At 52.3% G+C, this 10,243-nt stretch overlaps 1 protein-coding gene across 1 annotated transcript; it reads right to left on the minus strand.

Moving 5' to 3' along the window:
• Positions 1–206: 206 nt before the first annotated feature.
• Positions 207–9,679, minus strand: TAS1R3 (taste 1 receptor member 3). Its single transcript, XM_008167349.3, has 6 exons — positions 9,501–9,679; positions 7,063–7,363; positions 5,007–5,786; positions 3,182–3,385; positions 2,768–2,888; positions 207–1,771 (listed from the first exon to the last, which is right to left on the minus strand). Exons 1-6 carry the CDS (start codon positions 9,677–9,679, stop codon positions 861–863), a joined length of 2,496 nt encoding a protein of 831 aa, XP_008165571.2. The 3' UTR covers positions 207–860.
• Positions 9,680–10,243: the final 564 nt, after the last annotated feature.

The raw sequence follows: 10,243 nt of genomic DNA on the forward strand, positions 1-10,243 counted from the left end.
CTTTAAACTAGTTGCTGGGACTGGAGGAACTGATCCTTGAATACGATTCGACTTGGTTATCACCCTAGCAGCAATGCAGAGGCATTTCAGTGGGTTCTCTCTCCCCCATCCATGCTGCCTGTGGTGCATATTTGGAGAGCAGTAATAAAGGATCTGTAGATATGTACTCGGCAATTCCTGGGCTGTAACTATTTTTCCCCCCATCGTTGAGTTGGAATCAGAAACGCACCCAGTTGAAACTGGAGGGGTGCTAAGCATCTGCTTCTTCCATGAGAGCAAGTCCTCTCCTCCCCCACCCCAGGCTGTCCCTTCTTTCTGTGCCCCTCCTGCATTTCCATACTCTGGTCGGGACCGGAAATGGATGTACACAAATAGCACGGGAGAAGCAGGTTGGCTTTTATTTCTGCCCTGACTAGAAACGGGAAATCCTGGAAATCTTTTGAGGGCGCTGGGTCTGGTGAGGTTCCCAGCTCAGCTGTGCAGATCTGACAGGAACAGATGCTGCCGAGAAGCAGCCGAACCTTAGGACGCTTGTTAAATGGAACCTGTGACATTGCTGGCTTTATGGGGGTGACTGACTGAGCCATGACTCCCTCTGCTTATTGGTCCACGAGGATATGGGACCTACTACTATTGTTGCCTGGGGCATCAGAACCCTATGATAGATGTATATTTTTTTGAGCTGGAAAGGTTCTAGTCTTCAGTCTACCAGGTAGGGCTGTGTGTGTATTTTATACAGTAATTGTGTCTTTGGACTGCAGCTCATGGATTCATTCCAAACCACCCTCGCTAATATTTCAAGCCCTCCCCGCTTTTATTTCACAGCAGCCGAGAACAGGCCTGGTTAGCGGGAATCCTTCTCATGAAGCCCCTTCTTGGTGTAACTGGAAATAAGCCACGGTGTTCCACTCCGGCTTAAACAAGAGGATGTAACATTTTGGGAGGTAGTAGGAGGCCAGGAGCCCCAGCGTGCACAGCAGCCCGCCGCAGATCTGCGCAGCGGGCTGCTGCGTGGCCTGCACCGTGCTATAGGTGGCCACGAAAGCGATCCAAGTAACAAAGTAGGACAGCATGCTGAACGTTATCCCCCGGGCAATGTTGTACTTCTTGGCAGGGGTCTGCACCATGAAAGTGCAGAGGAAACAGATGAATGCCAGGCCGCCGGTGTAGCCGTGGATCAGAATGAAAGCGAACCAGGACTGAATCCTACAACGGATCAGAACCTGGGAGTGCAGCAGCTTGTAATCCCTCGCCGGGAGGGCTGGAACCGAGTAGATGTACCAAAAACAGAGCATGCTCTCAACCAGGCAGGCGACGGCGACAACGAGCCAGGCCCTCTTCTGGGTCACCCAGAGCAGGAAGCTTTTGGGACAGCTTGTGAACTCCGTCAGCAAGACGATCTCCAGCGACTTGACTAAGAAGGTGGAGAAGCAAGCGCTGAGGCACAGGGTGTAGAGGGGCTGCTGGACCATACAACCGGCTGTGCTGGGCTTCCCTATGTGGAGGCACAAGCTGAGATACATCAGCAAGAGGCAGAGCAGGGCAAAGATGCTCCTGGCACCCCCGGACGCCTGCACCAGGGGCGTGTTGAGGTTCTTCAGGAAGAGCACTGCTGACAGGCAGGTCAGCACCGTGACGAAGAGCATCAGGACCAGCAAGCCGATGATGAGCGGCTCGTCCCAGAAGAGGTACCTCTCGCTGCGGTCGTAACACTTGGTGCTTCGAATAGGTGACCACTGATGCTTTGGACAGTCAGTGCAAAACAAGTCCTCTGCAAACCAGCAATGAGGAGGGGATGTGAGGCTGGGCCCGGCTTTGCACGCCGTCGCTCTGGGCTGCAATGACCCTGCCACAGGCAGCTCGTGATGACGGGTCACCGGCACGGGTGAACGGAGCAGCCGATGCGGTTCCTACAAGCCCCAGTTTCAAAGTGCCATCCCCAGAAATATGCAAGCATCTTCAGGGTCCCCAGAGCCTGTGACTAGCCAATCTCCTCCCCTGTCTGCCCCCAAACGAGCCCTGTATTTTCTGCTTCTGCTCCCTTCCCCAGGCAGGAGCCCTGCTTCCAAAAGACCCTTCGGTTGTGTCATAATGATCATTTTCACCTTGTCACAAAACTAAAAAAAATCCTGTCCCATCCCATGGGCTCACTCCCACTGCTTTGGCCCCGCATTGGTTGTCACCTGAGGTCTTCAGAAGGATGCTGGACAAAGCACTGGAGAATAGATCATAGGGAACAATCCTGCATGGGCCAGTAGCAGGGGCAGACCAATAGGCGAGTGAAAGATGCTCACCCACCCCACCCCCACTTCCCCATGCCACTCGAGCTGTGTACAGGGGCTGCAAAGGTGTTACAAGGCACTGGGGGGAAATGCCCCCACCATGGGGCTGGCATAACTAAACCTGGCCTGTTCACAACTGTAGGGGGTACACTAGGAGCAGGCCAAGGGCAGGAGCACATGCCACTACAGAAACCTGGAGCTGTGACTCGGTCCTTTGGAGGCTGCTGTAAATTGGAGCAACCCCAGGGCTGCTCTAACTTATGGTGGGAGCAGCACTGGCCCAGGATCAGGCCAGGCAAAGATGGCTTCAAGTCACCTTTGTCGCTCCTCCCCATGGTCTGCATTTTGTGCACCAGGCCTCTCAGAGGAACAGCACAGAATTGGACACCAATTTTCCTTAGAGGCTCTAGGAAGTTGTGTGGCCCTAAAGTCAGTGGCCAGCTGGGAGAGGGGTTATTCAGACAGCTGCTTTTCCCAAGTCTCACCTTTGGTGCTCTGGTAGGTGTTTTCTTCACAGTCGATACAGTCATAACAGCAGAGGTGGAATCCCTTCACTCTCTTAATCTGCCCCGGTTCACACCGCCGAAAACACGTGGATACAGGCTTCTGGAAGATGAACAAAGCCACAGACATTCAGCAGCAGTAGCAGCAGATATTTGATGACACTGTAACACACGGGCTGAGTATGGGCACCACTGCCCCTTATTGGATAGGACCAGAGCTCTGTGTCTGAGTCCCTATTCTGCTAAGGAGGATTCACCCAGCTATTTGTGAGCAGGAAGGACTGCTGTAGCCATAAAGTCCTGAGTGGCCACAGCAAGCAAGCTGGGTGGGTAGGTAGGTGCAGCTTTGTTACCGTGGTGTTGTGATTTAGCAGCACCTCCACTCTCCCTCTTTACCTGGCTATCCATGGTGTGAAACCGAATCTGGGCCGTGTCGATGCGCAAGGACTCCCGGTAGTCTCCAACGGGTATATACTGGAGGCTGTTTTTCTGCCAGCTCCAGAACATGATGTCGTAGCCCTGGTTGGTGCTATGGAACTGGTCCATCTGGAATGATTGGTTATCAAGGGTGAACTGAAGCTCTTCCATGATGTCCAGCAGCTGCAGAGAAAAGGGGAGAATGGGCGGTGGGAGGCGGAGAGACTTTTTGCCAAACGCTCTCCAATATCGGGTGCGTCTGGACTGCGATCGCTGGGGGTGATTGCGGCCCGGCCTGACGTAGCAGGCTCAGGAAAGCTGCGGCTGCAAGAGCTTCAGCCCAGGCTAACCCCACAAGTAATTGCCCAGGGTTTGGGGTGGGTTTGTACCACCCATGCTGAAGCTTGCTGCGGTGGGACACAAGTTCAGTCAGTTAACGCTAACTTGGGTGTGGCTGCTCAAGCTGCAACCACACCCCATGACTGTGGTGTACAGGGTGTGTCTACACTGCAGTGTGAGCCCAGGGTTCAAACTCAGGCTCAAGGCTAACCCCCCCGCCTTCCGTCTACACACAGATCACACTAATCCAGGACTCAGCTCCAAGGTCCCAGGGCTCCATGAGGATGGAGCCAGGACCCAGGGTTCAAGCCCTATTGCTTTGCAATATAGACACAGCCCCATGTGACTCATGCCCTGGAAGGCCACCAACAGTATCCCACTTTCCCATGGGCCGACTTTCTTTGTCCTCTGGACGGTCAAGTTTGGTGGACAGTCACGTTTTCCCATGCTGCCCCACGAACAAAGGGCTAGAGCAGGCCATGTTGTGGGAGGGCACTAGGAAGTCTAGGATACGGCAGGTTGGCCTCAGGCCTGCATAATGCAGTGTAGATGCTGGAGCCCAGGTTCAAGGATTCCTACCTGGGGTTACGAATGAGTGTAGACACGCAAACCCAGGGTCTGCTGGCGCAAGTTCTACTAATCCTGGGTTTACATTGCAGGGGAGACAGACCCACTCTGAGTGTGGCAGTGGGCTGGGTATGAATGTCCCATTTTCTGATTGAAATCACTTGTCACCCGTGCAGGCTAAGATAGCAGCCATCCGCTCTTAGGCTTCTGGACATCAGCTGGTAACTGCCGGGCTCAGGAGGGAATTTCCCCTTTTTTTAAAGCCTTGACCAAGCATTATCCATGGTGTGGAACTGACTTGGTGACCTGCTGCATGTTTAACGGCCCTTTATTGCAGCGTGGGGTTGTGTTAATAAATACGTGGTTCGAACACAGAGCTGTTCATTTGTAGATCTCAAAGTATCGCTATCCCGGTTTTACAGCTGCGGAAATGGGGGCACACAGAGGGCAAGTAACTTGCCTGGAAGTCACCCAGAAGGTCCATGGCAAAGTCGGGAATAGAATCGGGGTCTCCTGACTCTAGGGTGACCAGACAGCAAGTTTGAAAAATCGGGACAGGGGGTGGGGGTAATAGGATCCTATATAAGAAAAAGACCCCAAAATCGGGACTGTCCCTGTAAAATCGGGACATCTGGTCACCCTACCTGACTTCCAGACCACTAGACCACATTTTGGCCATTGCCGGAGGCAGGAAACTGGACCTGGTGAGCCAATGTCATGATGTCCCTATGCCTGAGTAAAGGAGTTGGTCAGTGTGGCTCCGGTGACGGGCTCGTGTTGGAGACAGTGAGGAGGATTAATCTTAGCATGTGGAAAAGGACCGATGGGAGACAGCTGGGCAGCGGGACAGATGGGTGGGAGTGGAAAAGCTGCTGCTGAGACTCCGGCCCTCACTCACCTGCCAGGACTTGACGGTCGCTTTTGGGCACCCTTCCTCCGTGCACCCCAGCGCCTGGTGCAGCGCGTGGGCCACGCTGTAGACCGCGACGTACACCGCGTAGGTCTGCTGGTTCTCTAGCAAGTGAGCGATGTCGTGCAGGGAGACGTTGTCGCATTGCCTGCACTGCGGGCCCAGCACAGCGGAGTCGGCATCGCGGCTGTACTCCCAGGAAGCCCGGCAGAAACTCTCCTGCTGGACAGATGCGAAGAGGTCAGCAACGTAGTCTTGAAAGCCAGGTACAATGCCTCCCTTGATGGTAAAGCCGATGACGGTCCCAATGGTCTGGATGTTAGGGATGGAGGTGACTATGTCCGACATCACCCAGGCTTCAGTGGCAATCCAGACCTTCTGGCTGAAGCCATGACTGATCCACTGTTCCAGCAGGGCCTTCGCTGGCCTGTCCACGGAGAAGAGGACAATGACATTCACCTGGGTCTCATTGATGTACTTGATTATTTTCTCCAGTTTCTTGTGATCTTGTGGGACCGATGGGTCAGCAGGAATCAATGCCTCATAGGCTATGCAGATGCCCTGGGCTGTGGCCAAGCTAGAGAAGGTGCCTACGCCTTCACGGCCATATTCGTTTTCGCTCCCGATGGCTGCGATCCAGTTCCATTCAAACTTGTCGAGCAGCTGCACCAGGGCTTTCGACTGGCTCTTGTCACTGGGAACGGTCCGGAAAAAGGACGGGTAATACTCCTCTTGGCTGAGTTTCTCACTGCTGGCTCCGTAGCTGACCTGAAAATGGGGGAGAGACCAGTGTATCTGGATACGTCTGCGCTGGACTGGAGGTATGCAGTGTGGTGGTAGCCATGTCAGTCCCAGGATATTAGAGAGAGAAGGTGGGGGAGGTAATATCTTTTATTGGACCAACTTCTGCTGGTGAGAGAGAAACTTTCAAGCCACAGAGAGCTCAGCTTGTCTCTTTCACCTACAGAAGTTGGTCCAATCAAAGATATGACCTCACCCACCTTGTCTGGACTGGAGGTGTAATTTCCATCTTGGGCAGACAGACCCGTGCTAGCTCTGATTGATCTAACTTGCTAAAAACAGCAGTGTAGACATGGAGGCGCAGGCTGAGGGCTGGGCTGTCCACCCTGAATACGCACCTAGGATGTCGGATGGGATTGTACTCGGGGAGGCCAGCCATCCTGCCACCTGCGCTGCTGTTTATAGTTCTCTAGCTTGTACAGAGCTAGTGTGCCTACGTCCGCCCACGCTGGAAATTCCATCTCCAGCTCCAGCGTAGATGTACCCTGTGAGAGCAAAGCTAGTCCGGGAGAACACGCAGGGCTAGAACCACCAACTCCAGCCTGTCTCCCAGTGCCATTACGTCGGATAGCGCTGGGTGCCTAAAAGACAGGTTCACGGTAAAGGCATAAGAAGGAAGGAAGTTGAGTGACTGGGGGGGACTGCAGGCATAAGGATGAAAATCAGTGACTTTCCCTGGTATATAAACAGCCACTGCTGATCATTTCCTCACTCTGCATTTTCACTCGGCCGCCTGTTTAAAGGGGATCTGTTATCAAGAAACTGAGCTGCCCTCTGTAGGCAGAGGGCCTGGGGCCGAGCCCCCTTGATTCCACTGATAGGAATCTAGAGTGCTCAGCACCTTCTAGGCTGAGGCCCAAACGCTACCCAGGGAGCAGCGTTTAGACCTATTAGATCAACAGCAGCAACTGGTACAGCGAGGCGGCTTCCGTCTCCAGAGCTATGTGCTGGCACCAGCCAGGGAGCTCGCGGGTGATCGGGAAACACACAACCCCTCTGTCTTACTTCGATAGCCCTCCATCAGCGCAGTGTCTGAGCCCCACAGTCATCAGTGCATTCATCCACATGCCCCTGAGAGGTAGGCCCCATTTTACAGATACGGGACAGAGAGACGAAGTAACTCACCGATGTCTGTGGTCTCCCAAGGCCCAGGCTAATGCTCTAACCACTAGACAATTCTTCCTCTCACGCTCATTGGTCCAAACCCCTATAATGCAAAAGCTGTGATTCTCCAAAGACTTACCTGCGGGATTAGAAAGAAGCCGAAGAGCTTGGCTGTAATCAGAGCGAGGTCTGACACGTAAGGCCCAATCACAGCTGTTACTCGGGTCTGGTAGTCGGTGTAGCTGCACAGGACTCTGATCCCAGTGCTGCCCTCCCTCGTCAGGAATAACAAGCTAGGCTGTATGACCACCACTGGCTCTAAGCAGGTGTCGTAGATTTCATAGCCCAGTTTTATTCCCGGGAGGAGGGAAGTGGAGTTGTTGATTTCATCGATGGCAAACTTCATCCCTAGAGCCCAGATCAGGCCAGAAGCATATAACCTGCAGGTAGGGGAAACAGCAAAGCAGAGACCTAGAACTACATGAAGCCAGACTGATCGGTGCCGTTGCATTAGGGATGACTTTATTCTATGCTCTTTGAGCTCTCGGCAGCCGTGAGTTAGCACAGACGTGCAGAACGGTATAGCTGAGCCTGCCTCTAGCAAATCCAGGTTCTACAGGAGATGACTTAACTATCAGCAGAGCTTGACTGTAACCAGGACTGTTGTAAGACTTTGTACCTTCTGCCTGAAGATCTCCAAGCACTAATGAATTCAGCTTTACAGTCCCATTGGGTGGTAGGTAAATATATTCTCTGCATTTCACAGGTGAGAAAACTGAAGTACAGAGCGGGGAATTGATTCATCCTGCGTCACACAGGAGGTCTGTGGCAGAGATGGGATTCGAACCCAGTGCCCTTGACTCCCTACGAGTTAACCACTAGACCATTGTGTGTGGAGTGTGCTGTTGACTTCAGTTCTGTCCTTTACAGCGGTCAGACAGTGGATGGGACACAAGGGTCTGTTTTCCACTCCTTGCAAATGGAAGTGTGTATACATATTGCCATTGTGGTCTGGGGTTGTTGGCAGCCTATATCGTCCCTGTAAATGTGACTAATTTGGTGAACCTGACAAAGACATATCAATCACAAGTCCACAGGTAAGAGCTAGTGTGCTGAGACCTGCCTACAGCATTCAGCTACAGCGTAATGACTATTGTATGACTGTACACTGTGAAATGTGACTGATAGCTCCCTGGAGTTGGTGTCTGGAGTTCCCCCCCATGTTTGATCCGGGTGAGGTTGGCTTCCTCTGAGGCTGGCTTTTCCTGGGAGTTGACTCAAAGCAAAAAGTAATCCAGAATGGCCAGATTATACCCCAAAGCCTGAAGCAATGAACTGCGCCCAGGCCGGCTTGTATCTCTGCTTGTGGAATCGTCTCCGAATTCAAGTGTCACCAGGGTTTGGGGTCCTTTATTCAAATGTCACCCGTTTCACAAAAGTCTGGATTGCGTCTGTGTTCTGAGGCTTTAACACAGCAGGTACTGGCCGAGGAAGAATTTCCTCACTTTTCAGCTTTACCTTTCTTCATGTAGGCTCTGACTCAGCAAAGCACACAAGCATGTTCTTAACTCCCATTGATTTGAATGCCTGCACTTAGAGTTAAGGTGTCTGCTTGGTGGGTCCTGCCCACATGCTCAGGGTCTAACTGAGCGCCATATTTGGGGTTGGAAAGGAATTTTCCCCCAGGTCAGATTGGCAGAAACCTGGTGGTTTTTCGCCTTCCTCTGCAGCGTGGGGCACGGGTCACTTGCAGGTTTAAAGTAGCGTAAACGGTGAATTCTCTGTAACTTGATGTCTTCAAACCCTGATTTGAGGACGGCAGTAACTCAGCCAGAGGTTAGGGGTCTATTACAGGAGTGGGTGAGTGAGGTTTTATCACCTGCAGCGTGCAGAGGTCAAACGAAATATCACCATGGTCCCTTCTGGCCTTAAAGTCTAGGTGCTTAAATGCTTTGCTGAGCAGGGATGGGAATGTGTAAGTGCACGTGGCCCAATCATGCAAGGTGCTGAACATCCTCCACTCTGGCTGAATTTGGAGAGAGTGGAGGGTGCTCATCGCCTCTCTGGGATCTTATTATCCTTGTTTGTAAGCATCTTCCCCCAATAGGCATGGTGAGCTTCCCAGCGGGTTACAAACGCAATAAGAAACCGTCATGATCTGTCAGAGTCCAGGGCACACTTACAGCTCTGTCTAAACCCACAACATATTGAAACCATCCTGGCAGACACAGTAGAATCCTTTCAGCGTTAGCAACCGAACAGGCCAGCACCATTAAAATCTCTGACCAAAATCTGTGTGGAGGGAGGCGGTGCCATCGGATGCTGGAGTGAATAACATCAGCAGGAGCGTGCCGAAGATTTCCCATTCCAGCACCTGCCATCACCATGGCAATGCCCTCAGCGCCCCATAGCGCTCTTTCTTCCTAACTCGCCTCGAACGTCCTCCTATGTGACTAAGACATCGGATTGTTTGCTACATAAAAGCCCTTTCCCCCTCTCCCTCCCCCCCCCCCCCCCCGGGTGACCAAAGTCACTCTATGCCAATTAGGATGATATCCTTGACAGATCCCTTCTTACCTTTCACACACGACGACGCTGGGCTCCAGTCGCTCGCTCAGGTTCATGGTATTCATTCCAAAAGGGAACAAGCCTCCCAGGATATAATCACCCGGCTTTTTAAACTGAGCCGACATGCACGTGCGTCCATGGGCCGCGGAGCAGCCCAAACTCAGGTATAGCAGCAGGATTCTAGCCATGGCTTTGGTGTTTCAGAGCTAATGCTTCCCAGGAAATTTAAAACGGCCACAGGGAGCTGTAGGGGAAAGCGAGAGAGAATCTTGCAGTGGCAGGTCCCAAACAAGTCTTGTCAAATAGAATTAAAAGAGGTGAGAATGACGCGGGTGAATTTGGTTAGCAAAATTCATTAAATAAATAACTCTGTGTTTGGTCCTCAGTAGTCAAATATACAGCAGTGACCTATGTGTGGGCTCTTCTGCAAACCGGGGGCTTGATCCTGGCTCCCTTCGCTCAACGAGTGGCGTGTATTTAGGCATGGAGTCTCATTGACTTCAGTAGGAAGAGTTCGCGTTTGCTTGAGGGAGGTGTGCAGGATCCTGTCCCAGGCCCTGGAGACGATCCAATTTGACTAAAGTTGCTTTACATGACCTCTTTCACGGAGTGAAATTTGCAAAAACCATCTCCTGTTTGCAAATTTCCCTGACACCTGGATTTGTGTGTCACCTTGTATCAACAACCGCTCTTGATTACTGCAGATCACTTGACCCAGAGTGCCTCTGCGTGGATGTTATGCTTTATACCCT

The sequence above is a fragment of the Chrysemys picta genome, chromosome 21, assembly GCF_011386835.1.
Source record: "Chrysemys picta bellii isolate R12L10 chromosome 21, ASM1138683v2, whole genome shotgun sequence".
NCBI classification, from domain to species: Eukaryota; Metazoa; Chordata; order Testudines; family Emydidae; genus Chrysemys; species Chrysemys picta.